At 52.6% G+C, this 27,991-nt stretch overlaps 1 protein-coding gene across 1 annotated transcript; it reads left to right on the top strand.

Annotated features, from left to right (window-relative positions):
• Positions 1-10: 10 nt before the first annotated feature.
• On the top strand, positions 11-27,989 carry FBXO41 (F-box protein 41). The gene is made up of 13 exons (XM_077842904.1): positions 11-437; positions 14,078-15,111; positions 16,828-17,053; positions 17,511-17,584; positions 17,857-18,215; positions 19,027-19,268; positions 19,477-19,592; positions 19,714-19,866; positions 20,038-20,133; positions 21,518-21,636; positions 21,815-21,973; positions 23,438-23,553; positions 23,687-27,989. The coding sequence occupies exons 2-13, from the start codon at positions 14,216-14,218 to the stop codon at positions 23,747-23,749; spliced, it is 2,619 nt and encodes an 872-aa protein (XP_077699030.1). The 5' UTR covers positions 11-437; positions 14,078-14,215; the 3' UTR covers positions 23,750-27,989.
• Positions 27,990-27,991: the final 2 nt, after the last annotated feature.

Genomic DNA, 27,991 nt, shown 5'->3' with positions numbered 1-27,991 from the left:
GCCCCTCCCCCATCGATGGCACCTTCAGCCCAAAACGTGGGGTCCCAGCGCAGCCGCTTCTGGCGGCATCTGCCGCTCCCCAGCTCGCGGGAGAGCCCGCCCCGAAGGAGGGGCCGGCTCCGCCCCACCTCCTCGCTGCCTCCCTCCCCCTTCTCTTCCTTTCCTCCGGCCGCGAGCCCCCTCCTCCTCCCTCCTCCTCCTCCAACCTTCCCCCACCCGGTTTGTGGGCCCCTCCCGCTGCGACTGGCTGGGAGGCTCGGCCGCCCCCGCCCCGAGAAGGAGGCGGGGGCGCAAGCCGCGGCGGCCACCCGAGGCTGCGGAGGGGAACGAGATCCGAGGCCCCGGGGCGGCCCTGCATCTGGACACGGCACGCGGGGGCTGCCTGTGCACCCCCAGCCGAGGGCCGCGGGGCCTGGCCTCGCCGCGGGGTGGAGGAGGTAAGGGCGAGTCATGGGCGCGCTGCGGGACCGCTCCTGGAGAGGGAAGGCAGGGAGGACACCAGCCGCTGCCTCCTCCTCCCCTTCCTTCTCCCCCACAGCCCTCGGGAGGCCCGCGAGGCTGCCGGACCGGGAGGGATTCTGGGCAGGCCAGGCCAGAGGCAAGGAAGGGGTTAATTTAAGAAATTAAAATCAGAACGTTTTGAGACCAGGCTTCCCATCCCCCATCCTAGCCTGTAGCTCCCGGAGCCCGGTTGGGGGGCGGGGGCGAGGGCGGGCTCCAGCCCCCACTGGGACTCTGGGTGTTGGAGAGCGGGGCCAGAGGGAGGGAGGAAGGGGAGCGCCCTCAAACCCAGCCCTCTCCACCTGCTTCTGAAAAGGGGTGGGGGAGGGGCTTGGTGTTGAGGCCTGGCTGGGCACCTGTGCGGGAGTCTGTGGGAGGCTCCAGGTATCTGTGTGCGTGTCGGTGTGCACATGTGACAGTCTGGATGATCTGGAGGTGTGCATGTGTGTGCACGCATGTTTCTGCCTCCTCATATCCCGTGCCTCCGTTAGTGACTGCCCACAGTGATCTGGATGTGTGCTCCCCACTGCATTGCTTTGCATGTGAGTGTGTGGCACGGCGCCTGTGTGCACTTGCCATGGTGTGCCTGTGATGGGGAGTGGGGCCTGCTCTCTTCTTAGGTCGGCCGTGCAGTGAGGAGGGGCCCAGATGGCTTTCTGGGTGTGGAATCCAGGTGCTGGAGCCATGTATGTGTGACCTTGGGAGGTGTGTGCATGTTTGCAGGAGCACAAGAGTGCGGGGGGAGCTTAGGACAGAAAAGACAGTGTCAGGGCTGCCAGGAAGCAGGGGACTGGATGCATTGACCCCTGTGGGTCTTCATTAGGCTATAGTGACTGCTCTGGGAGGTACACTTGTGCGGACCACAGGCCCAGATGTGGAGAGCCAGAAACCCCTCCCTCTTGGTGGGGATTTGGAGAGTCAGGGGGCATTCCTTTATTCTCCATCCACAGGGACACTTCCAGCTGCCTCTCCATCCTTAGAACACCTTCTCCACCTGCTGGCAGATGTTTCCTGAAAGCACTGAGCTTAGAGCTTCATTTCTTAGGCCTCTAAAGCCATCTATTAACATCCAAATCTTCTTTACCCATTTCTGTGAGTTCCACCTTCTCTGCTCCTTTCCTGCACGTTCATTTTTATGGAAAGAGGTAGAAAGAGCTCCTGGGCTCCGAAGGCCGAGTGAGAGGTAGAGGAGATGGCTGAAGCATGGTGGGAGATTTGGCGGCAGGGAGCATGACCATCAAAACCCAAACTCTGCTAACTTCTCAATTTTGCCTGATCTGAATTTAACAGAGAAAGATACAGAGAGGAAGTTTGGTGATATCCACATGCTTGTTTCTAGATTTAGGGATGCCTAGCATATTATTGTTTTTGGAATATTTGTAGCTGGAAGGGGGTGATGGTTGTTAAAAGATAATTGCCATCTACTTTTGAATTCCCTGGGCTTTCCTGCCTCTCCGTAAGCCCACCACTCCCTTTATTCATTCATTCAACAAATATTCGTTGAGTGCTATCTTGGGCCAGCCGACAAATATTGTAGACTTGGCGTGACATTCTACTCCCAGTCAAAAGTAACACATGTTGAAACTAAGAGTGTGGGTTTTTTTTTTAAAAAACTAATTAATTCATGAGAGAGATAGAGAGGCAGAGACACAGGAGGAGGGAGAAGCAGGCTTCCATGCTGGGAGCCCCACGCGGGACTCGATCGCGGGACTCGAGATCGCAGGACTCCAGGATCGCGCCCTGGGCTAAAGGCAGGCACTAAACCGCTGAGCCACCCAGGGATCCCCTAAGAGTGTGGGTTTTGAAGTGATTCAGGTAGTGCTTGGTTCAAATCCTAGCTTGTCACTCATTCACTGGTGTGTAACAAAGCACCCCAGAATTTAGGGGCTTAAGACAATAGTGATTTATTATTTTTCATGGTCTGTGGGTTGGCCATGACTGTGGCCATAGCTGTGGGCTCACGTGGCACCTCTTAGCAGCATTCAGTTGAGGGACTGGCTGGGAAGGAACATCAAATTGGCCTTTCATCCTCCAGGGTCTCTCTACAGGTAGCATCTAATTAGTAATTTAGTCCAAGTTTTGTATATGGCAGCTGGATCCCAAATGGAAGTACTCCAAGAGGATAAGCCCAACTGCTTGTCAAGGCTCTGCCTGTGTCAGGCTTGCTAATGTCCCATTGGCCAAAGCAAGTCACATAGCCAAGCTTTGAGTCAATATGGGAGGGGACCACATAAGGACAAGAATCCTGGGAGGCATGGTTCCAGGGGGTCCATGAAAGCAACGTCTTCTCCTGTCACTTCCTGGCCTTGGGCAAGTGATTTGGCCACTCTGAGCCTCACTTTCCTCCTTCTAAAATAGAGGCAGTACCACCAACTTGGCAGCACTCATGAGGATTAAATGAGAAGTATGGTACCTGACCAGAATAATTAGTTGGTAAACGTTCACTGTTTAGATGATCAGATTGTAAGCATCTTGAGGGCCTGGCTGTCTGATTCATCTTTGTGTCTCCAGTGGCAGGCATGGCCCTTGTGTTTGACATCTCTTCATTGAGTGGATTAAAAAAATGAAGCAGGGAAGCTTGGAACTCTGCTATAGTGACAGAGTTTTTTTTTTTTGTTTTGTTTTTTTTAAATTGTATTTATTTATTTATGAGAGACCCAGAGGGAGAGGCAAAGACACAGGCAGGGGGAGAAGCAGGCTCCATGCAGGGAGCCTGATTTGGGACTTGATCCCAGGACCCAGGGATCACGACCTGAGCCAAAGGCAGATACTTAACCCCTGAGCCACCCAGGTGTCCCTATAGTTACAGAGTTAAGGAGACACAGCAAGTTCTTACTTCCCAGTGGGTGGAAGTAAGCAGAGCCAGGGAAGCACTTGTTATTCCAGGTGATTCTTAGATTGACTTAATTATAACCAGATTCATCCAGTTCTATGATAATGAGTGGTAGAAATCACTGGCTACATGAAATCAATCAGTTCATCCATTATTCAGTGTGATTCCTCTAAGAATGATATACTGATGTCTACTGTGTGGGAGGAAGGTGTGACAGTAAATCATTTGCATTGCCCTTGCCCTCCAGTATATGCGTAGGGTGGGATCTGATGTGCAAACAAGTCCATGACCATCCAGCATGTGACACCTGTTACCATGTGTGAAGAGCTATGGTAAGGAGTGATTTGTGCTGTGATGTGATATGAGCTGAAGGAGAGAGTCAAGGAAGGCTTCTGGAATGGGTAGCATTTGAGCTGGGCCTGTAGAATTCACCATTTTGGAGAAGTCCAAGGAAGAGGGACCAGCATGAGCCAAGACTTGAGGGTGTGACAACACATGGTATTACTCAGTGTAGCTAAGCCCCACAGGGCTCATTAAGGATGCACATGGGGAGCAAACGCAAAAGCAAGGCTGGCAAGGCTGAGTGGTGGTTGGGTCCCAATCTGCCTTGAGGGCAAAGCACTGTGGACTTTACATCCCAGAAAATGGCTTGCCCTCAGAGATTTATTTTTTTTTTCGGAGATTTATTTTAGAAGAGTGACATGACTGAATCTGTATTTGCAGAAAACATAAAAATTCAAAGCTGGAGGAGTTAGAGACTGCAGTTAGCAATAGTATCAGTGGACCAGATAGAGCGGGATAATTAGGGTCTGGGGCAGGGGCTAGAGGAAATAGAGTCAAATATTTAGAAGGTAGTATTACAAAAACTGGCGATTGAGGGATCCCTGGGTGGCGCAGCGGTTTGGCGCCTGCCTTTGGCCCAGGGCGCGATCCTGGAGACCCGGGATCGAATCTCACGTCGGGCTCCCGGTGCATGGAGCCTGCTTGTCCCTCTGCCTGTGTCTCTGCCTCTCTCTCTCTCTCTCTCTCTGTGTGACTATCATAAATAAATAAAAATTTAAAAAATAAAATCTTTAAACTGGTGATTGAAAAGAAAAACAAAAACAAAAAAACTGGTGATTGATGAGGTCTGAGGGGGACTTTGAAAATTCAAACCCTCGGGGGTTGCATCAAGGTGTGGAGCAGATAATGAAGACATTGGTCAAGATGGGAAATAGGAGAAAGAAGGAAGCTTGAAGGTGAATATCGCGGTATGGTGATGTTACTAGCCATATTAAGCTCTGAGCCACCTATTAAAATATCCTTTTCATCCTCTCCCTCTCTATAGGCTGCTTGTAAGGAGCACTTAAAAAAAAAAAAAAGAATCGCTATAAATGTTAGGTCTAAGGCATTGGGCTATGTGTACCTCGGGCTCACGGAAGGGATGGTATAGATTAGAATTAGGTTATCTCTAAGAAGTATTTGAATATGTTCAGGTGTCTCTCATCTTAAAAACCCCTTCTACTAAAACAAAAACAAAAACAAAAACCCCTTCTGGAATCTCCCATGCAGCTTCTTCACCTTCACAATTGAGCTTCCTGTGTCCACTCACTGTCTCTACCTCACTCTCCCCTCAACCCCATCAACCAGGCTCATCAAAGCAGTGCTCCCTGAAGTCTGCTGTGGGCCCTTTGCACCTCTGCTCTTACTTGTGTCATCAACTTCTGCTGTTTACATTATCATTTACCCTACTGCCCACTCCTTCCCTCCTTGACGCCCTCTCTTCTGAAAGGTTTCCCACAGAATTTTCATGGCTTCTGCTGGTTCTTAGGAACTTATTGGTTCCTTTCCCTCCTCCACCTCTCTGAGGATCCACCTTTCCCCAGCTCTCTTCTCTCTGCACCCTCTGCCTGGTCCGACTCATTTACATTTACGCTTATGTTGCCAAAACTGTTTTTTGCTCCACGTTGTGAACTATGTACCGATGATCTATCTCTACTTCCAAGGCCCACTGGAACCTCAAACTCATGGAACTTACAACTAAACTGATGTCTCCCCCAAACCCGCCTTGCTTCACTTTCCCTCTGAACTGAACCACAGCCCCATCTACCTAGATGCTCAAAACCCAAACCTGAGTTTGATCCTTCACCCCTCCCTTTATTTTTTTTTTAAAGATTTTATTTATTTATTCATGAGATGGGCGGGGGAGGGGCGGAGAGAGAGAGAGAGGCAGAGACACAACACAGGCAGAGGGAGAAGCAGGCTCCATGCAGGGAGCCTGACATGGGACTCCATCCCGGGTCTCCAGGATCAGGCCCTGGACTGAAGGTGGCGCTAAACCGCTGAGCCACCTGGGCTGCCCCACTCCTCACTTTAGTACCAGCCACAATCATTCTGTCACCAAGTCTTCTCGACTTCCCTTCCTCTGCTGCTCCTGCTACCTTGGCTAACAATTTCTACTTCCAATAGCCTTTTTCCTGACCCTGTTCCTTGGTAGTCCATTCTCTCAGTTGTACATCTGATTAGATGGGCCATTCTTCATCCCACAAACACCCGTGCAACTACCCCATGCCGTGCAGTGTTCGAAGTGCTGGGGAAGTAGCAGTAATTGAGACAGAGCTTACATTTTGGTTCCCAGGGGGAGGCATACTTTTTTGTCTTTATGGATCCCATTTTTGGTGCTCAGAATGCCTTCCTTCCCCTCCCCACAACCTCATAATTATACTTCCTCACCTGACTCTTCTTTACTCTTCCAGAGTCATCTTAGATGCTACCATCTCTGGGGGTTCCCCAGTTGCCCAATTCCTCAAGCTAAGTTGAGTGTAGAATCCTGTTCTTACATAGCATTAATTTCATGACTGTATCATCTAATACCTCAGTCTGTTGGAGGAGACCACAAGCTGTTTGAAGGCAAGATCTGGATCTTGCTGGTCTGAGTGTCCTCAGCATACCTAGCACAGCGCCCTGATACAGTTCATGGCACAGAGCAGGTACTCAGTAAATGTACAATGAATGAATTCATGTTTTAATAAAGCTCAGGACAGAATTCGAGGCTAAAAATACAGATTTGCAAGAATATTAGGACTTTTAATTACAAGGGACAGAAATCCCACTCAAATTATTTTATGCAAAAAGGGATATGTACCAACTCAGATAACTAGAAGGAAGGGGGATGAGTGGGTTTGGGACATGACTGCACCTGGGTTCTCAAAAATGTGGTGAGGACTCTTTCTAGCTCTTGGCTCAGCTTTACTCTGTTGTTATAATTTTTTTCCCATCACGCATGGGCTTTCTCCATGTGGTAGGTGGAGTTTATAGAAGGCCAAAACAGCTTCATCATCCTAGCGTATGATCCCAGAGGAGAAAGAAACTCCTCAATCTTTCATTGACATTCCCAGTGAAGGACTCTGTTGGTTCAGCTTGAGGAATGTGCCCATTCCTGGGTCATTCATTGTGGCCAAAGAGATAGGAGCACCATGACTGCACAGGCCTGGGTCATGCAGCCCTGTCAGAACTACAGGGAGTGGAGAGGGGCAGCTCACCAAAGAAAGAATGAGATGTTGTATTACCAGAGGTGGAGAAGAATTGTCGAGCAGATAAAAATACAAATGTCCACTACAGGAATTCTGGCAGAGTCAATGAGAATGTGACAGTAAACAGGAGCTGGAGAAGACACACATCTTGAGATGGTCGGCCTTGTTTGAAGAGATGAGACTCACACATCTGAAAAGCCTTAAAAACAACAAAAAAAGACAATACCTCTGGTTCAGCCTGGAGAATTCTTCTACCCAATGAAAACCTTCAGCTGGATTTGGAAGAAAGTAGACTTGAGATAGGCATTTCAGAAGGGAGAAGGGACATAACAGGGCCCTGGGGATGGTGAGGGGCAGGGCCAGGCTCAAAAAGGAGGCAGGTCTTAGGGCTGCAGATGTTACTGATTTGGGAGACTAGAATGCAAAGGAAAATCTCCAACTGTTCTGTTATGATACTAATAATACAGGACTATGATAGAATTTGAACAGGCAACACTTCTATTTTTCGGTTGCTTCCTCTTTGCCTCCCCCTCCCTCCATCACCTTCTTGCCTGCATTCAGGCAAAGCTTATGCTCATGCTGAGTAAGTGTATACATCTTAGGCAAAAATATTCCTAAGAATGATTCATAGTCATTCCTCTGCTCCAGCCTGTGGAGGGAAACTAGGGGGCAGGCTGGCCTCAGGTGAAGAGCCACCTGGACCCGAGAAGTCCCTTCCTTCTGCTTTGCACATCTACATTCAGGCCTGCACCCTCAGACTTTCCCCTTTCTCAGAGCCTGGCTAGCAGGGTGCTGTGCAGGAAAAGGATGCTTCAAAAGTATGTGGAGAGGGGAGGGAGAAGGCTGACCAGTTCTGATGCCCTGAAAGTGCCCCCACAAAAGGGACCAGCACTTAGTTGGGATGGGCAGGTACGTACAGGTGCCCTGATACCAGGCTGACCATACATTATGGAAAATTGTGTTCCAGAACAGTTGTATGTGTGTGAGCTGAATTCTAATTATAACATCTTTGGTTGCTTTGCCAACTTCTTCAATTTTATCTATAGTTATTAATCTAGTCAGGTTTTCTATTTCTTCTTGAATCAATTTTGATAATTTATATTTTCCTAGAAAAATATTCAGTTCATCCAGATTTTCAAAAATTTGGGCCAAGAGTTGTACCTGGTAGCATTTTAGTAATTAAAAAAAAAAATATCTGTGAGTGGTCATATCCCTTTTCTCATTCATAGTGTTATTTTCTTTCTTTCTTTTCTTTTCTTTTTTCTTTCTTTCTTTCTTTCTCTTTCCTTTCTTTTCTCTTTTCTTTTCTTTTCTTTTCTTCTTTTCTTTTTCTTTTTTTCTTTTCTTCCCTTTGAATAGATTTACCAGTAGATTGCTTTTTGTTTTGTTGGTCTTTTCAGAGCACTATCTTTTGGATTTAGCTCTTGAGGCTACTTTTTGGTTTTAATATACCTAATGATGGTGATGTTAGAACAGTGACTAAGTATTTCTTAAAAAGAAATTTAAATCCTTGTCTTATAGATACTAAAGTACTTTTTGGGTAAAATAATATAATGGTTTTGCTCAAAATTATCCAGTTGTAGGGGTGGGGGAAGTGCAAGGCAGGGGAGCAAGTATACAGTTGAAACAGAATTGTTGTAAGTTAATCAGTGTTGAAGTTGGGTGATGGGTAAATAGGAGTTTAGGACCATATTGTGTTTTTGAATATGTGTGAAAATGTCCATAACAAGTTATGGTTTTTTAAAATCCTGTCTCATCATGCATGCTATTTCTAGTTGAATTTTAAAACTCCATTGCATAGGGACGCCTGGGTGGCTCAGCAGTTGAGCATCTTTCTTCTGCTCAGGGCATGATCTTGGAGTCCCAGGATCAAGTCCCATATCAGGCTCCTTGCATGGAGCCTGCTTCTTCTGTCTCTGCCCCTCTCTCTGCCTTTCTCTGTGTCTCTTATGAATAAGTAAATAAAATCTTTAAAAAAATAAAATAAAACTCCATTGCATAAAAGGAAACCATACATTCTGAAGTATTTGCATGCTACCAAGTCACTGTCAATTTATGGTACTATGGTTATTTGTTTAAGGCCCTTAATTTTTAAAAATTGTTCTAGACTTTTAAAAAAGGTAATCCTAAACTACAAAAACAAAAGATATATGACTGTTTATATAGTCTTCTAGTGGGGCTGGACTTAAATGAAGCATGATAACAAAATCAGAAATCCTAAAGATTTTTATTGAAACAAACTATCAGCATTATTATATCAATAAAGATTGTAAACAGTCAACCCACTGGAGAAAAACAATTGTAGTATATAAATGACAAGGGATCAATATTAGAAAAAGCCTTTGGAAATCAATAAGAAAATATGAATGTTCAGTATGAAAATGAGCAAAGTAGTGCATAGGCAAATCACTGAAGAAATATAAATGACTGTTAAGTGTGTGAAAAAAATATCCAGCTAGAGTAATCAGAGCAATGCAAGTAAAACAGCCAGGCCACTTTCCTTCCTCCCTCCCTCCCTCCCTCCCTCCCTCCCTCCCTCCCTTCCTTCCTTCCTTCCTTCCTTCCTTCCTTCCTTCCTTCCTTCCTTCCTCTCAAAGATTTTATTTATGTATTCATGAGAGATATACGGAGAGAGGCAGAGACATAGGCAGAGGGAGAAGCAGGCTCCCTGTGGGGAGCCCAATGTGGGAATCGATCCTAGGACCCTGGGATCACGATCTGAGCCAAAGGCAGACGCCGAACCACTGAGCCACCCAGTTGACAGCCAGGCCACTTTCACTCTCAAATTGGCAAGAGGACAGTGAGGCCAAAGGTGAAGCTGAGTCTGGCTGCAGTTGGTAGATGCTGGGAGTTGTTGAAAGAGCATGAGTGGGAGTCATCTGTAGACAGAGGAATCTGATACCTGATAGGGGACAGAACAGAGCCCTGAACTGAATGAAGCCCCAGTCAGCAGTCTGAGTGTGAGGAAGGCACAGAGCAGCAGAAGAGAACTGTTGAAGGAAAAAGTCAACAGGTCTTGATGGTGAGCAGAGAGCACAGTCAAGATGGTCAGTGGTATGGTGTGACTGGGAGGACAGTGGCACTGCTAAAGAAGATAGGGATGGATCCTGGGGAGTGGGTGAGGGGAAGTCCAAGGTTTGCTTTTTTTTTTTTTTTTTTAATTTTACGATTTTATTATTTATTTGACACAGAGCACAGCAGAGGGAGCTGCAGGCAGAGGGAAAGGGAGAATCAGGCTCTCCAAGGAGCAGGGAGCCTGACACAGGGCTTGATCCCAGGACCCTGGGATCATGGCCTGAGCCGAAGGTAGGCACTTACCCAACTGAGCCACCCAGGTGTCCGCCAAGGTTTGCTTTTTGACACTGGGGGTCATTGTTAGTCTAGAGGTTCATTACTAGTGACTGGCAACTGAGTCAAACGGTTTAGGCTGCAAAAAGAATTTGCTGCCTCACACAATTGACAAGTCCTGGATTACAATTTCAGGCACCTCTGGATCTGGATGCTCAAGGGAAGTAAGTCATCAGGAGTCTTTTTGTTCTTCTTGCCCAAGGAAGATAGAAATGGGACAAAGAGCTCAGGGCTCACATCCTACCAGCTGGGCACAGGTCCTGGAGGGGCTGTATGGACCTGGAGTGGGAAATGTGCCCAGGATGAATAATCACTGTGACTGATGAACAGGCTAAGGTCATATGTGCTTCCCTCCGAGCCCAACCCAAAATGAGGGGAATGGTTCTCCAAGGGAAAACTGGAGGTCTAGTCACAAAGGGGGACTGGAGCTGAACAGCAAAAACAATAAATGTCCATGGCATCCCACCTCTGAACAACAGCTACACAGATCCCCCTACTTGTACAATTTTTTAAATGTTCCTGTTTATCATAACACAACTATCCCTCACAAAACTTAAAATACACTTGTCCCATCTCCAGAAAGGAGATGTTCCAAGCTCTCACCCACTTAGCATGTCCAGCCCCAATTCAAAGATCTTGGTGATGGGCTGTCTCCTTGGGATAGTTACTGAGCTAGGCCCTTGTCTTTCAACTTATGGCCAGACTGTGATGGAGGAAAGATCAGATAGCTGAAAAAACAAAACCCATGCAGCTGAAGAGGGGAGACGAGGAAAAATACTCCCTAGTCACAGACCCATAGCATGGTCCACAGGCTTGATCAGTTAGTGAGGGTAAGGGTCCCAGACTCATGTTTTGGCTGCTTTGGTTCTGCCATCTAGAAGAGCCTCCCTTGTCCTTCTTGCTCTGTGCCCCCAAAAAAAGCAGCATGAGGGGGGGCATCACCTCCCACTGATGCAAGTTTAAGGGGTGGGAAACATTAGGAGCTGAGTAATCCCTGGCCTTTGTTTTCCAGGTTTGTGGGTTTTTCTGGCAATACAATCCGCTTAATCATTAGGAAGCTTCCAGTCAATTTGCATTCAGTTGTCCCCAGAGCCATTAACCAAACTAGAGACCTCATTGGAAGTTGTAATTCTTGAATCAAGTCCCTGGTGATAGTGATAGGGGAGGAGCAGGGTTGTCTCTTAGCAATAGCCCTTGGTGCTCTGCCCATCCCAGGAGCTCGTGGTTCTGCGGCTTCTAGCTAGGCCTCTGCCATGGGGCAATGCAAACCCCTAGTCTAGCGTGGAAAGCAGAGTTCCTTTGCCCCTTCCTACTCAAGCTGCATCTCAGCGGAAGCCTGTTTTGATGAAAGCCATCGTTGCCTTTGTGGATCTGGAGGGCACAGCAGGAGGGGTTCTTGGAGGGCCTGAGGAGTCAAGAGCCTGTCAGTGCCCAGGTTTGCCTCTCTCTGTGTTTCCAGCCTCCCTGTTTTTGCTTGAGCTGACTTTAGCTAGAAGCAGAGAACTGGCTCTTAATTATCTGACTCTCAGCCATATTGGATTACTGGCCTCAGGCAGAAAACGCCTCTCTAGGCAAAGCACCATTTTCTTCCTCTCTGCTTTCAGATGTGCCCCCTCTCAGCCAGAGTGTGTCTGTTTCTTGCTGGACCTTACTGAGGCTGTGGGAAAGGCCATATCCCAACATGGTGACATTTTTCCACAAGTTCCCTAATGTTCCAGGTAGGAACATCATCTGAGCTCCAGAGACAGTGGGAGAGTTTGGTCAGCTGCTTTGCTGCTGTGTAGCAGGGGTTGCCAGCTTCTGAGGGGGGAAGTGGTACTATCTTACTTCCCCTCTTGATTCAGCTAATTCCTCCTTAGGGTCTGTTCCTTTAAAAATATTCCATTTCTCATTCCAATTTGTGGGCTAAGACTTCTTTCTAGTGCAGGTACCACAGACCTGACTCCAAATGGCTTAAGCAACAAATGAGCTGATTGGCTTACCCAACTGAACAGACCAGGATCTCAAACAGTGTGAGAAATCTCTTTCTCCATTTCAGTTCTGCTTCTCTGTGTTGGCTCATTCGCAGGAAGTTTCTCCCCAGAGAGACAAAGGTAGCCCTTGTGGCTCTGGCCTTCCCTATCAGTTTAGAAACCTGAGACCAACGAGGGTGCTTTTCCTCAGTAGTTCTAGATAAGTCCTGGAGGAATGACTTCCTGACAGCTTGGGGGATCTCTGCCCATCCCAGGACTCTGTTTGGCCAGGTCTCTATCACTTTCTGACCCCTGGAGCTGGGGTGGACCATCAACCCCCACTCAGACCATGTGAACTGAGAAACTGGGGAAGGAAGAATGGTTCTCCAAGGTCACAGCAGAGTGATTTTACCAGGAGAAGGACTGGGTGCTGGGCTGGTAAAGGGAATAAACATTCACCCAAACATCCATGTGGAAATGCCTGAAGGTAAAGGGAACTTGAGAGCAGGTCACGATGGAGACGCAGAGCTGAGAGTCAATGGCTTCAAGCTGGGAGTGAACATGTGGGAACAAACTAGACTGCCAGGGAGAGGGCAGATGCTAAGAGGGTGTGAAGGTCAGGAGGCAGGAAGATTCAGAAGGCAATGAGAAGAGGAGGTTGGAGATCCAGAGCAGGCAGCTTCACGGCAGCCTGTGAAGATGGAGTGGTCAGTAGTATCAGCTAAGGAACGAGTGGGTAAAGATCCTTGTTGATGACTCGATTGATAAGCAGGTGGTCTGTGACCCAGAGGAGCACAGTGACAGCAGAGGGTGATTGAAGCCTAGTTACAGGCAGTTAGGAAGAGAAGGGCTGTGATGAATGAGGTAGAGATTCCATGAGGCAGAGGAGATGTGAGCAGAAGCCAGAGATGAGGGAGGAGGGACAGTGGGAGTTGACGGTGACCAGGGGTAGGATGTCAGGAAGGGTGGTAGCTTGTGCTAGAAGAGGCCTGGAGAGGACAAATATGGTGGCCCTTGGAGCAAAGAGGAGGGCAGGGCAGGGCACTTAATGGAGAACGACCTAGCAAAGCACTCTAAAAAAGCACATACGTGCCTAGAGTGGGAGCGATGGGAGGGTGCAGTACAGAAGCAGGACAGGAACAGTGACACACACACACAGGTATCATCAGGTGAGGTGACAATTTGGTCACTGCAACATGGTACCAAGAGTCCAGCCTGTCTGATGGGTATGGTTGGCATAACATGGAAATAAGCATCATCTTTTAAGGAATTTTTTTTCAGATATAAGATACATACAGTGAAATACATGTAGTGCACTAACCTTAAGTATACAGCTTGATTGTTTATGTATATATTCACATGTATAACCACTCGTATCAAGATCTAGAACATTTTGAGCATCACATAAAGTTCCCTCCTGCCCCTTCTCGGTATATAGTCTCCCTGGGGGCAACCTCTATTCTGACTTCTGTCATAATCAATTTAGTCTGTTCTTGAACTCCGTATGTGTGGAATCCTACAGTATGCACTCTGCTCTGGCTTCTTTCATGCAATAGCACATCCGGTGGATTCATCTATGTCATTATGTGTATCAGTGCTTCCTTTTCTTGTTGCTGGCTAAAATTGCATTGGGAATAGATCGCCGTTTATCCATTTTACTGGTGATGGGCACTTGGGTTACGTCTAGGATGGAATATAGGTTGTAACTCTAAGCATAATGAATGCCCCCTCTTCCCCCCTTAAAGAATCCTCATTCTTTCTCACTCGTACATGGACAGGCCTCCTGCAGGTACCAGAGCCGGCCAGCCCCCTCCAGGAGGCCAAGCACTGGTGCGCCCTCGCCCCTCCGTTACGCGCGTGTTTCCTGGGGAAGTCAGTGTTCTTGCGGGGGTTGTAGGCCTCGCTCCTAAGGCTTACTCCCTCTCTTCTAGCCTCCTCGCCCCTGGCCGTGGGCGCCCTGAGCCTTACTGACCCCGCAGGGGGGCCCGCCCGCGGCCCCCCATGAGCGCGCCCGGCTGACCCGCGGGGCGGCCGCGGTGGAGCGGGGGCGCGGCGGGCGCGGCGGGGCCATGGCCTCGCTAGACCTACCGTACCGCTGCCCCCGCTGCGGGGAGCACAAGCGCTTCCGGAGCCTGTCGTCGCTGCGCGCGCACCTGGAGTACAGCCACACGTACGAGACGCTCTACATCCTCTCCAAGACCAACAGCATCTGCGATGGCGCCGCGGCCGCCGCCGCCGCCGCCGCCGCCGCCGCCTCGGGCTTCCCGCTGGCGCCCGAGCCCGCCGCCCTGCTGGCCGTGCCCGGCGCGCGGCGGGAGGTCTTCGAGAGCACGTCCTTCCAGGGCAAGGAGCAGGCGGCCGGGCCGGCGCCCGCAGCGCCGCACCTGCTGCACCACCATCACCACCACGCACCCCTCGCCCACTTCGCCGGCGACCTGGTACCGGCCAGCCTGCCCTGCGAAGAGCTGGCCGAGCCGGGCCTCGTGCCCGCCGCCGCCGCGCGCTACGCGCTGCGCGAGATCGAGATCCCGCTGGGGGAGCTGTTTGCCCGCAAGTCAGTGGCCTCCTCGGCCTGCTCGACGCCGCCCCCCGGGCCGGGCCCCGGGCCCGCCTCCGCCTCGCCTGCGTCCCCCTCGCCCGCCGATGTGGCCTACGAGGAGGGCCTGGCGCGCCTCAAGATCCGCGCGCTGGAGAAGCTGGAGGTGGACCGGCGGCTGGAGCGGCTGAGCGAGGAGGTGGAGCAGAAGATCGCGGGCCAGGTGGGGCGGCTGCAGGCCGAGCTGGAGCGCAAGGCGGCCGAGCTGGAGACGGCCCGGCAGGAGAGCGCGCGGCTGGGGCGCGAGAAAGAGGAGCTGGAGGAGCGGGCGTCCGAGCTCTCGCGCCAGGTGGACGTGAGTGTGGAGCTGCTGGCCTCGCTCAAGCAGGACCTGGTGCACAAGGAACAGGAGCTGAGCCGCAAGCAGCAGTGAGTGGCCCACGGGGCCCCGTGGCCGGGTGTGCCCATGAATGTTCCTGGTTGGGTGACCGAGTGTGTCACTGCCATTGCCACCACCGTGAGTGGGCCTGAGAGTGGCCGTGTGTGTGTGGCCCTGGCTTTGTCCTATGGTGTCGGTGGCCCGAGCATGTAATGGTGGTGTGTGGGAGGCCAAGAGTGCCAGGACCGTGTGTGTTAGGACTGTGAGTACATGCGAGTGTGACTGCATGCCTGGCTGTGAAAACTGCTCCTCCTGCTTTTCTTTCTTTCTTTTTTTTTAAGATTTTATTTATTTATTTAATCATGAGAGAGAGAGAGAGAGAGAGAGAGAGGCAGAGACACAGGCAGAGGGAGAAGCAGGCTCCATGCAAGGAGTCCAAAGTGGGACTCAGTCCTGGATGCCGGGGTCATGCCCTGAGCCAAAGGCAGATGCTCAACTGCTGAGCCACCCAGGCATCCCATCCTCTTGTTTTCCTATGACTCTAGCCAAGGCCAGCCCCTGCCTTGTGACACCAGATCCTTTTCCCTTTTGCCTACTCAAAGACATGACACGGTTCTGCTCTCTTCCTTTGCCATCATCAGATTTCCCTTGTCAACTGTATCATTCCTGAAAGCATCTAAGCATGAGGTCGTTTCTCCCATCTGCCATAACCCCTCTGCCCTATTAGGCTACCGTCCCTTTTCTCTCCTTGTAGAACAACTCCTTGAAAGTATTGTTTATACTCTTTGTCTCCAAGGTCCTTTCCCACTTTCTCTCTCGAACCCACTCTGAGCAGACAGCTGTCCACCTCCACCACGGTCTTCCATATCACCAACAACCTTCATGTTGCCAAGGCCCATTCATCATCACCTCAGCCTATCAGCAGCATTTGACACAGCTGATCCTTGAAACACTTACTTCACTTGGCTTCTAGGACACTCTCCTGGGATGTCCTTCTATCTTTTTGTCTGTTCCTTTTTAGTTTTCTTTGCTGGCTCCTCCCTATTTCTCTGGTCTTTAAATGTAGAATTGTGGAAAATACAGATATTATTTATCTACTCCCATTGTGACAGAAGCTCCATGGGGGCAAGAGCTTTTCTCAGGTTTGTCCACTGCTGTATCCCTACATACCTAGAACAGCGCCTGACACCTAAAAGCTGCTCAGTAAATGTTGAGTGGATGCATGAAGAGCTATAAATACATTTGGGAGTAAATGCTCAAGTGACTCTGAAGTGTGCTGTGTGTCCATGCACTTCCCGGAGGCTTCTGCATCTGAGAATGTTTCTGAAAATGTATGTATGTGTACATGTGTTTGAATGTGTGAGTGGGACTGTGCCTGCCTCAGACTGCGTATATGCCTGCAAGTGAACATGACGTGAGCACGTGTGCCTGAGTGCACATGTGGCTGTATGCCCGTGAGTGTTTCCAGAGGGAGGAGGTGCTCTGAGTGGGACAGGATATTTCCGTGGGGAGTAGGGTGTCTGGCAGGTGCGTTGGGGCTGGGTCAGTGGGGTGTGTGTGACTTGGGGTATATGTTTACATTTATGTGTGTGCCGTGGTGCAGGGCCTCGTGCCTGGGCCTGTTCTGCATGCACCTGTGCAAGCGTGAGTAGGCACCACGGGCAGCTGTGCCCGTGTCTCTCCCTGCTGCTCAGGGTCTCCTCCAGAGGGTGGGCGGGCGGGCAGCCAGGCTGAGGCCTTGGGGTAAGAGACTGCTCCGGGCCTAGGGAGGTGGTGCAGATCGACCAGTTCCTGAAGGAGACGGCAGCTCGGGAGGCGAGTGCCAAGCTGCGGCTGCAGCAGTTCATCGAGGAGCTGCTGGAGCGGGCGGACCGCGCCGAGCGGCAGCTGCAGGTCATCAGCAGCAGCTGTGGCAGCACCCCAAGCGCCAGCCTGGGCCGTGGAGGCGGGGGAGGTGGCGCCGGGCCTGGTACCCGGGGTCCAGGCAGAATGGTGAGTGTCCGCCTGCCCCGAGAGTCCCACGTCCCACATGGCCTGGCCTCCCCTGGAGATGCTCCATGCTTCCCTGCTTCGGCTCTTCCCCGGGAGCAGACTCCAGGCCTGAAATAGGGGTCCGGACACAGGGGTTGCCTCTCTGATTGGGCAGAAGTGCCAGCCCCCGAGGCTGTGATCCAGCCGCCTTGGTTCTCAGGGGCCCATCTCTGCCAAAATGAGAGCCCAGGAGCCACAAGCTGGGGTCTGGGGTGCTGGATGGGTGTGGGGAGGGGCTGGTGAGCCTGCCTTTCTGGGCTGTCTGTCTGTCTATTTGTCCATCTTTCCCAACCTTTTTCCTTCTCTCTCCTCTCCCTCCTTTCTTCTCTCCATCTTATGCCCTGCTTCTCCTGCTCCTTCTCATCCTCTTGCCTCCTCTGCCCCCCCAACCTTTCCCTCCCGCTCTGGGGGCCCACAGCGAGAACACCACGCAGGCCCGGCCATGCCTAGCACATACGCCGTGTCGAGGCATGGCTCCTCTCCCAGCACAGGGTAAGCCTCGGGCCTGGCCCGTCCCACGCAGCCCACCCTCACCCTGGAAAGATCCCCCGGCCCCCTGGATGGCTGGCCCATCTGGGGCTTTGGCTCCTTCTCCTTTCCCCATACTCCTCGGGTCACCTCTGTCTGCCTTTCCACTCTCTTGGAAGGGGGTTCTTGGAAAGTAGGGTGGGTGGGTTGCCCTTGGCTGGTGGTAGGGGTGGCATGGGGAGTTTGGGCAGACCTGATGCCCCTCGCTCCTCACCGTCTGGTCCACCCCACCCCAGGGCCTCCAGCCGTGTCCCTGCTGCATCCCAGAGTTCAGGCTGCTATGACAGTGACAGTCTGGAGCTACCCCGGCCAGAAGAGGGGGTCCCCGAGGACAGTGGCCCTGGGGGCTTGGGCACACGGGCCCAGGCTGCCAACAGTGGCTCAGAGCGCACCCAGGCCCCTCGCAGCTCAGGCCTGCGGCGCCAGGCCATCCAGAACTGGCAGCGCAGACCCCGCCGACACAGCACGGAGGGGGAAGAGGGTGATGTCTCAGACGTGGGCTCCCGAACCACGGAGTCAGAGGCTGAGGGCCCCTCAGATGCCCCTCGCTCTGGGCCTGCTATGGCTGGGCCACTGAGCAGCTGCCGGCTCTCAGGTGAGTCCTGGAAGGGTAGGCCAGAGGGGCCAGACTTTCTTTGGTGCTGGGCCCTCTCAGGGGACACGGGGCTGAGGCACTGAATCTCTTGGGCTCCTATACCTATTTTCCCCATGTCCAAGAATTCCCATAACAACAAACTCTCCTACAAGTGCCCTGGGCAAGGAACTCACGTGACAGAGCAGTGCTGCAGCACAGGGGTGCTAATGTCCGGTATTGCACAAAGATGCCACATCTTAGGGGGTCCATTCACATGGTAGGCTCGTTGACATTCATAGTAGAGTAGCTGAGTGTTACTGAAGACTGAAGTCCCCGGAACAGCAGGGAGAGCCCCCTTTTATATATGCAGAAGGTCATGTGCATATGTGGGTGGTCAGGGTCAGGGTCGGGAGGTTAGAGGGCTCAGGTCAGGTGCATGGCTGCTCTCAAGTGACTGTTCTGGGCAGCCTTGCCCTGGCCTTCTGTTCATAGAGGACGGGTTTCTATCCATCTGTACCTTCACACCCCCCATCTGTACCCTTTCTTAGACTTGACTCAGTGGCTGCATCTGGGGGATGAGTTTGGACAATGTGATGATACATGATTTTAAAGAGACAGTTTATTTAAGGAAAGGCCATCTTTTTCTAATTTGTATAATTAGAGGTGGGGTATGCAGTGGAGGGGGAAGCAGCCACGTCAGTGGCCCCCCAGCATGGATCTCTCATGCCCCTCCCTTCTGTATGTAGTTCTACCCCACCCTACCACCCCACCCACACCTCCACATTGGCCTTTGACCCTCTATACTGACCTTTGACCCTCTGGTACTGTGCAGCTCGCCCTGAGGGAGGCAGTGGGCGGGGTCGGCGAGCCGAGAGGGGCAGCCCCTCACGTTCCAACGAGGTCATCAGCCCGGAGATCCTCAAGATGCGAGCCGCCCTGTTCTGCATCTTCACCTACCTGGACACACGCACGCTGCTGCATGCTGCTGAGGTCTGCCGAGACTGGCGTTTTGTGGCTCGCCACCCTGCAGTGTGGACACGGGTGCTGCTTGAGAATGCCCGCGTCTGTTCCAAGGTACCTGTCCCTGTCTGCCACCCCTGCTGGGAATCTGCCATTGTCCCAGCAGAAAACCTGGGCCCTCAAGTTCTGGCCCTTGCAACCCTCAGCTTCAGCCTCCCTCCCCCACAGTGCTCTCCTGGGGCCTCCTGATCTGGGGCTGGTCTCCCTCCAGCCAGCCAAGCTTGGACCCCTCCATCCCCTGGTAACCCTTCTATCCCTGCAGTTCCTGGCAATGCTGGCTCAGTGGTGCACGCAGGCTCACTCCCTGACACTGCAGAACCTGAAGCCTCGGCAGCGGGGCAAGAAGGAGAGCAAAGAAGAGTATGCGCGGAGCACCCGGTGAGGCCGTGCTGGGCGGGTGGTTGGGTGTTACTGGGCTGTGGACCCAGGATTATCCAGAGGATAGTTCCTCTGGAGGAAGCGACCACAAGCAGTGCCCTGACCTCTTGGCCATCCCCAGGGGCTGCCTGGAAGCAGGGCTCGAGTCCCTGTTGAAGGCTGCTGGGGGGAATCTGCTGATCCTGCGCATCTCCCACTGTCCCAACATCCTCACTGACCGCTCACTCTGGTTGGCCAGCTGCTACTGCCGTGCCCTGCAGGCTGTCACCTACAGGTAGGTCCATACCACCAGACTCGTACCCTCTTGGCCCAGGCCAAAGGGATCCCTGGGATCTGCATATTCTTCCCCCAGTGCTCAGGCAAAGGGACCCAAGAGTTCTCTGGTCCAAGGGGGAGGGAGCAAAGGCCACTGGGATGGGAGGTCCCAGCTCTATGTTTTCAACAGGAGTGCCACCGACCCGGTGGGCCATGAGGTCATTTGGGCCCTGGGCGCAGGCTGCAGAGAGATTGTCTCCCTCCAGGTGGCGCCACTTCACCCTTGGTGAGCCCCAGCTGGGGTCCGGAGGGGCCGGGGTTGGGCTGGGGCTGGGGCTGGGGCTGAGGACGGATTCCAGGCCATTCCAAAAACTGGTTGGGGAGACAGATACAGGTTCATCAGTCTGTGTATTTATGTGTTAGGAGCAGGGCTTCAAAATCAGACCTGGAGTGATGTCCTGGCTTACTGGCAGTGTGACTTAGGGCAATCCAGTCATGCCTTAGTTTCTCAACTGCAAAGTAAGGGTGATCTTAGAGATCTTACAGCCTTAGTAGGACTGTAGCTGGCTCAAACTGATGTGTATATAGTGATCACTGATGTGCCCCATCTCCAGCCAGCCTGCAGAGCCCATAGAAAGTGTTCAGTCAACACCAGCTAGAAATAGCCGCGTTTGTTTGGCGCATGAAGGGCTGTTCTGGGAGGTCAATGTAGAATACACGAGAGCTGGTTGTTGGGAGAATCCATATCATCCACCGCTCTACTTGGAGTTCCTCACACCAGGCTCATTTGTCCCTGTACTTTGTCCTCCAAGCCTTCTCTGCACACGACTGCTGCTCCCCCCTGCCCCCATTCCTGTTGCGCCTCCTCTCCACTCCTGCTGTAGTTTGTTTTGCAATCATCTCTCTCTGTTTGGGTGTCCACTATGCTCACAGTTCTCAGGGTCGGGGCTGTGAATGTCCATTTCTATATCCCTGCTATCAAGTGTGTGGCAGACGCCAGGGAATCTACTGCCTAGGTGAATGTTGGGCAATGAAGCGTTCAGGGAAACGGCCGGTTTGGCATGAGTGGCCTTGTGGCTGGCGGGGCAGAACAGTGAGTGTGGAGAGGAAGGTGGGGGCAAGGTCTTGCCTAAGGGGGTTAGATTTTTGCATTTTACCTAGGAAGACCTTGGGAAGCCTTTGCAGTGTTTCTGATCATGAACACAGGATCACACCAGACTGGTTATGTTCTGTGCCCACACCCCTCCTTGGGGGCAGGGACCAAGTCTGTACTGTCACCACTGTATCCCTAGGGCCTAGCTCGGTTGTTCTTGGCTATGGTAGATGCTTGAGGCGCTTTTGTTGAGTGACTGAGTGAGAGGATATAGGAACAAATGGCTTGCTGTCAGCAGGTGCCGGATGAATTGGCTGAGAGACTAGGTGAATCCAGAGGAATATGCATGGTGGTCTGAACTGTGCATTGAAGAGTTATTCAGGAGTCAGGATCTGTAGGTCTCGGCAGGAGGTGGAGGAAGAAGAGTCAGGGATGATCCCAGGTTTCTAACTTGAACAGCTGAGTGGTTGGTGGGGCCCCAGCCTAAGTGGGGTTGGGGGGCATGAAAGAAGAGCAGGCTTGGGGTGCTGTGCAGCCAGAAGCTTCCTTAACAGCCCTCTCTCTGCCCCATCTCCAGCCAGCAGCCCACGCGCTTCAGTAACCGCTGCCTGCAGATGATTGGTCGCTGTTGGCCACACCTTCGGGCCCTGGGGGTTGGGGGCGCTGGCTGTGGGGTACAGGGCCTGGCATCACTTGGTAAGTCTTTCCTTGTGGCTGGGGTGGAGGGTGGTGGGAAGCAGGCATGGGTGTGACACCGAAATCCCAGAAGGGCTTGGGGCTGCAGCCTAGGTGGTAGCAGGAGCACCAGGGCACTGGGCCAGAGGCGACCTGGGGACTTTGTCAGCAGGACCTCCCCTCTTCCTCCTCTTCCTAGCAAGAAACTGCATGCGGCTGCAGGTCCTGGAGCTGGACCACGTGTCAGAGATCACCCAAGAGGTGGCAGCTGAAGTCTGCCGGGAAGGCCTGAAGGGCCTGGAGATGTTGGTGCTCACAGCCACCCCTGTCACCCCCAAGGCCCTGCTGCATTTCAACAGTGAGTAATGGAAATGTAGGGGACAGGTACCACTGTCCCTTCTTACCATGCCTTGTCAGCAAGTAGCATATCCAACTTCTTGTCGCTCCTAGGCAGCAAGCGCCAGCACTAGGGACAGACTGACCGGGATGCCAATCCTGGCCTTGCCACCAGTGTCCTCTGAAGCCAGTGTGGCGGCCAAGGCCTGCCAGCATCTGGTCCCAACGGTTCAGTTCAGTTGACATTTATTGCACTGCGCTGTATCCACATGGAGACATGAGCTGTACAATGCTGTCTGCCCCACATGAGCCTCTAGCGAAGGGTGAAGGCAGGACAGTCAGGGTATGAACATAGGTTCTAGAGCTGGACTGACCTAGGTCTCAATTTTGGCCCTCCTGCTCATTAGCTGTGTGACTGGCCAATTACTATACTTCTCTGGGTTCTCTATCTCCATTTTTTAAGCTGACCTTCTGGAATGAATGGGAGGATTAAATGAGACAACGTATGTGAGCCCCACTTGGACCATTTTCAGGGTGAAGACTCCTCTCTTCCACCGTAGACTCCAGCATGCGTCCTCTGAGCCCAGCTTCCTCTAGCCACCTCCTCCACTCTTGACCATTCCTCTACCTTCACTGAGGACATGGGTGCCCAGCTGAGGCTGCCCATAGTCCTTCAGGGCAGGAGCTTGGACAGAAGCTGCCTTCTGATCCCTGCTCCACCCCCAACTGGAGCATCCTTCTGGGCACAGCCAGCAAGGAGCTGAGTCACCATCAGGACCTGGTGTCATCGCCCTAAGGACTGGCAGTAACCTCTGAGTGGCTCCTCCAATGCTCAGGCTCCTGGGGAAGGCCTCCCCTTCCTGAGGCCCTGGTCACACCTAAGCCCTGAGCACTGAAGGTTCCTCGACTTTCTCATTTCCAGGATCCACTTCCTCCTTCCCCTTCACCTTCATGGCCTAGCCCTAGACTGATCACTGGAACTAATTGCTCGGCCTCTAAAATCATCAGCTCCAGAACCTTCTCAGCCTCCTGACTTTCTTCCTCCTCCTCCAGCAATTTCATGGCAATACCTAGTCCCTTAAGCCCTCTGCTCCCAACCTGTTTGCTTCCTGCCTCCCCTCTTCCATGCTCCATTAGCTTCACCTCAGCCACTCTGTCCTTGAATTCATTCCCAGATGCCCAGGCCATGGCACAACTATCCCTTCTGCTAGGGAAGTTCCTAGAGCTCCTGCACAATTGGATGTTGCCCATTCCTCTTCCCAGAGTCCACTGTAGCCTCTGCTATATGACCTTGCCCTCCACCCCCCAGTCCCTGTCTGGTTGATCTTCTGGGTGCCACTGGTCTGCTCTCTATGTGGCACCCAGTGCCTGACACATGACCATCTTCTCAGACAGTTCTGGTTTCATTAAGTAGTGATTGGAGAAGCAGCAGTCCCACTGTCCAGGCCAAACATGAGCCGTCCCCACATTACCCACCTTTTCCTAGGCATTTGCCGGAACCTCAAGTCCATTGTGGTCCAGATTGGGATTGGTGATTATTTCAAAGAACCCAGCAGTCCCGAGGCCCAGAAGCTGTTTGAGGACATGGTGACAAAACTCCAGGTGAGGAGTTGGCTCTTGGGCCCCCCAAGACCCTGGATGACATCTCTAGGCTTGGGTTGGTGACCTGGGTGTGTAATGGGAGGGCCCCACATGCCTGACCCTGAGGGGAACTAACCCAGGGTTCTGTCTGCAGGCCCTACGACGGAGGCCCGGCTTCTCTAAGATCCTGCATATCAAGGTGGACGGCGGCTGCTAACCCGGGCGGGGGGCGGCAGGGCCCCCGCCAGCCCCACACCAGGCCACTCTCTGTGGACCTCCAGAGGGACCCCGATTTGGACTAGACCTTTGGACTAGACCTTTGGAGGCATAGTGTTATCCCTGGTTTCCAGGGAGGGGTTGACAGTTTCCTGTCCTCCTCCTGGGACCACAGAGCAACAGGCCTGACCCTGGGCACTGCCTCTTCAGGGCAGGGGCTTGGACAGAAGCTGCCCTCCGACCCCTACTCACCCCCAACTGGAGCATCCTTCTGGGCACAGCCAGCAAGGAGCTGAGTCACCACCAGCACCTGGTGTCATCGCCCTAAGGACCGGCAGTAACCCCTGAGTGGCTCCTCCAATGCTCAGGCTATGGGGGCAGGCCTCCCCTTCCTGACTGGCCTCCGGATCAGGGGCCTCTGCTAGGCCCCAGCCACAGGGGTGTCCCCACAGCAGCTCAGACTTGGCAAGGAGGGCTCTTTTCCTCCTCCTGCCCAATCCCAGCCCTCTGGGGGCATCCCCTTCAGATATCCTGCCTAGGCGGTGGGTCCACATTCCCCGGGGATAACACGGATAGGCCTATGGGTCTGGGAATGTGGTCAGCCAAAAGTGAGGGGCAGGGGTGCAGCGAGGTATCAGGAATGGGCTTGGAATGGCAAAACACTCATCTAGAACTTTTCCCCAGGATATTGACACCACCACTTCCAAAGGGGGGAAATTGCCAAGTAGAGAAACCTTAGTTTTTATTGCTGTAGAAATGTCCTCCTCCCAGCCACCACATACCCTCACGACACATCAGAGCTAAATTCCGAGCTAAAAGGTGCATGTTTCTATACTTCCACCAACCCTAAGCCTCTGAAGGGGCAAGGTCCCAGCTCTGGGAAACCTTATCAGCAGTGAGAAGCAATTCCTGTCCTTAAGAAATGTCTTTCTAATCCAGGTGCTTGGGCAGCAATCTCATGGCCTCTGGGTCCCCAGTGCTGTGGGTGGGAGGGAGTCATTGGGCTGCCTTCTGTGCTAGGGCCTGAAGGAGACCAGGTGAAGGGTGGTTTGTTTTGCTTCCTTGTCTGGCTAGCTTGCTTGAACGGGTGGCCTTGGTAGGGAACCAGACCCCTGAGGCCAAGGACAAGGAAGAGCACCCTCCTCAGACTTGCCTCCCTCTCCTGTCTTCAAAGGCTCCATGGGCCGTGGGCAATGCTGGAGTGCTTCTGCTTAGGGGCAGTGCTGAGGCCTGAGCCAGAGCCACTTGGCTTAGAAGCCACAGAATACAAGTGAGGGTTTTTCATGGACTCTTGCACAGTTCTGGCAAGAACAGGTTCTGGCATTAAGGCTCCAAAGACTCAGGTCTTCCTACTTCCTTTCAGAACTCCCATAGTAGTAATAGAGGCCTTAGGTCCTGCCAACATTCACTTGGAAAGTTCTTTCAGACATTAACCTCAATCCATCTTAGGGTTTCCTTCTCTCCTCCACAGGCCCAGCTCTGCCCTAACCATTAGGTTACTGGTCCTGGTTGGAGCTGGGCTTCTCTAGTTTCTCATCCCTTTCTAGGGACCTAACTTTCTGCTATAGCCTGGCTTGGGACATTAAGACCCAGCCCCAGGTTACCCTGTAAGGGGTCCTTCACACCTGGGAGCCCAAAGGCTCGGCATCCAGCTCCCCTGGCTCTACACCCAGCTCTGTCCCAGCTCCTGATGACTTTTCCTCCCGTGGCTTATTCTGGCCTTGCCCTTGAAGACCCCAGATACCAAGGCTGTCATGTTGGCAACTCCCTACCCAGTCCTGCATGAAGCCTTGGCTGTGTGGCATCCCCCACTCCAGAGCAGCTGGCTCCCACCTCCCTGTCCCTGTCCCCAGGAGTTGCAGAAAGAAGCACAACTTTTCTCTGTCCTCCAGGGGCCTGGAAGGGATATGGGGGTGCCCTGGGTGCATCTCTCTTGCCTTGCCAACTGCACCCTCTATACCTCCTGCTCGAGACCCTAGGACCAGAGGTGCTGCCCTCCCCATCTCCTGGACAAAGCACAAAGGGATGCTCCACTTGGCCTGAGCCTGCCTTACTGAGGGATTTTTTTTTTTCTGCCCCAGGAAGCTTCCATCCCTGAATACAAGACTGGGCAATTTCTCCCTGGGTGGGTACCCACTGGAATGCCTGGCATCAGTTCTGGAAAAAGAGGTCAGGGTGCACGGGCAGTGAGCTACAGTGGGAGAGAAATGCTGTGCTAAAAGTGCTGATGGTAGGAGTAGGTTCATTCGCCCGGTGATTCATTCATTTGTGTAACAGCCCTGAGCACCACCAGCACTGGGGGCAGAAGAGTGAACAGCCCCCCTCCCCGGTGGCTGGTAGGAAGTTTGGCCAGCAAGTCCCCACCTTCTATCTCCCAGCCAAGTGTGTGAAGGATGTGTAGGAGTACATACCACACAGGCCCAGGCTCTTGCCGAAGGGAATGATGGGTTACAGCGTATTCCACTACACAGCTGCCTTCCCCCCATCTCCCGGGGCTCACAGACCATGCATGCTGAGAACTGGCAAGTTGCAGGCCCCGTGTACCCCAGCTCAAAGCTAATCTTTTGACTCTCAGGGGGATGAGCCCTGCTGCTGTATGGGGAGCTTGTTTGCAGGGATGTGCCATTTGTTCACTTTGGCAACCAGGGCATGGATGAGGATAGGGAACAGGGATGGAGGGTCTAGCCACTGAAGCACCTTATCCTTCACTCACTCAAAGGAGAATTCTCCTCCCCCCTCGTATCTCCCACCTAGTAAGATGCAAGAGGAATGTCTGAACAAATCAAGGCAGGGCTGCTCCAGGGGTCCCAGGCATGTGTAGAGGTCCCGTGGGCTCCAGCACTTGGGTGTTCCTGTCCTATGGCCTGGACCTGGCATCTGGGAGGCTTGGCACATTTAGTTGAGTACTTCATCAGGCTTTGGGCTGTCGCCCTCTGGCCCTAGCAGAGAACAAAGGAGATGGTGTGTATATCTGACCCCTGGGGGTAGGAGGTGTGCTACTCAGAACTGTGGCTTTTCACTGGCCAAGAAACCCCCTAAGGACCAAGACCACCCAGGATTTCCCGGTCCTGTGAGTGGTCTGAGCCAGCCCCTCAAGAAGTGCTTCAAAAGCAAACAAAAGCCATCTCCCTCCCAAGGCCTGCTTCTCCAAAGTTTGGCTCCATCCTTTGCCTTTGGGTGCTGCCTTGTTCCCCTGGTCCTTTGGACCACGGGTGGGAAGCTGCCCAGGCCCTAGTTGTCTAAGACGCTAGGCTGAAGACCTTCCCAGTGCGACTACTGGTGCCAAAGACCCAATTCCTAGTGGACTTGGGGTGAAGACAGCAGAGACCGTGAGTGGGGACAGGGCCTACCTGCCCAGAGGAGTTAACTCAAATTCATGTCACCTGTCCAGCCCATCCGTCCCCAAGGAGAATTCCCTCCTCCCAGGGGCCTGGCACTTCTCTTTAACCCTGGTGATCATGCTTTCTCACCTAGCCTTGTTCCAGGCCTGCATTTCTGTATATACTGCTGTGTATCGTGTGTACGTATTTATTCCTAGACAAGTGTATTCATCTGCAGCCTTTGCCTGAGGATAAGGTTTAGAATTGGGTGAGGACCGGAATACCAGGGCCGACTAAGGCAACCAGCTCCTATTCCTTCCCCAACCCCCCCGGGACCCCAGCCAGTCCCAAGACTGCCCTGACAATCAGGCAGGCTTCCCCACCATGAGCCCAAACCTTTGCTGTTGCTGGCAAGGTTCCAGTGGGGGAGGGGCTTGGCCTTGGGCCCCCAGGCTTCAGCTCTGCCCTGGCAGGGTCTTGCATCCAAGTGCAGAGGCTTGAGGTGACCTAGGCTTGCCTCACAACTGGTACCAGTAGGCTTGGCTCTAGTGGGCACTACTAGCGGGGACCCCCACAACTGGCCCCCAGGTCTGCCTTCCCTGCACAGCCAGGCTGCAACAGGCCTGAGCCGTGAGGGTAGCTTCCCTTACCCCAAGCACATGAGGTGGAGGGGTGGAGAGCATTTTTTGGTTTTGTTTCTGAAGTGGTGCCTGTACCTCCAGCCCCCAGGGGGCCTTCCCTGGCCCCACTTCTCTGCCCCACCTAGGTGTCACCATCCCAGCACTTTGCTCCATGTCATCCATAGGTGCCCTCTACTGAATATACCTGAGTGTATTTAAAAGGACTCACATGGGCATCAGAGAATTTATGACTTTGTATCTAATAAAAGATGGTGAAACTGGACTATGCCAGGGAAGTAAATG

Source organism: Canis aureus, chromosome 12 (genome assembly GCF_053574225.1).
Source record: "Canis aureus isolate CA01 chromosome 12, VMU_Caureus_v.1.0, whole genome shotgun sequence".
Taxonomy (NCBI): domain Eukaryota; kingdom Metazoa; phylum Chordata; class Mammalia; order Carnivora; family Canidae; genus Canis; species Canis aureus.
The sequence above is the reverse complement of the archived record's forward strand: the minus strand, read 5'-3'. Positions and strand labels throughout refer to the sequence as shown.

What these genes read in the sequence shown, in the direction of transcription:
- FBXO41 (XM_077842904.1), top strand. Translation starts at nt 14,216, where the DNA reads ATGGCCTCGCTAGACCTACCGTACCGCTGCCCCCGCTGCGGGGAGCAC. An exon ending in GAGTATGCGCGGAGCACCCG is followed by an intron (nt 19,593 to 19,713) that starts GTGAGGCCGTGC and finishes GGCCATCCCCAG; the next exon opens with GGGCTGCCTGGAAGCAGGGC. An exon ending in CTGCAGGCTGTCACCTACAG is followed by an intron (nt 19,867 to 20,037) that starts GTAGGTCCATAC and finishes TGTTTTCAACAG; the next exon opens with GAGTGCCACCGACCCGGTGG.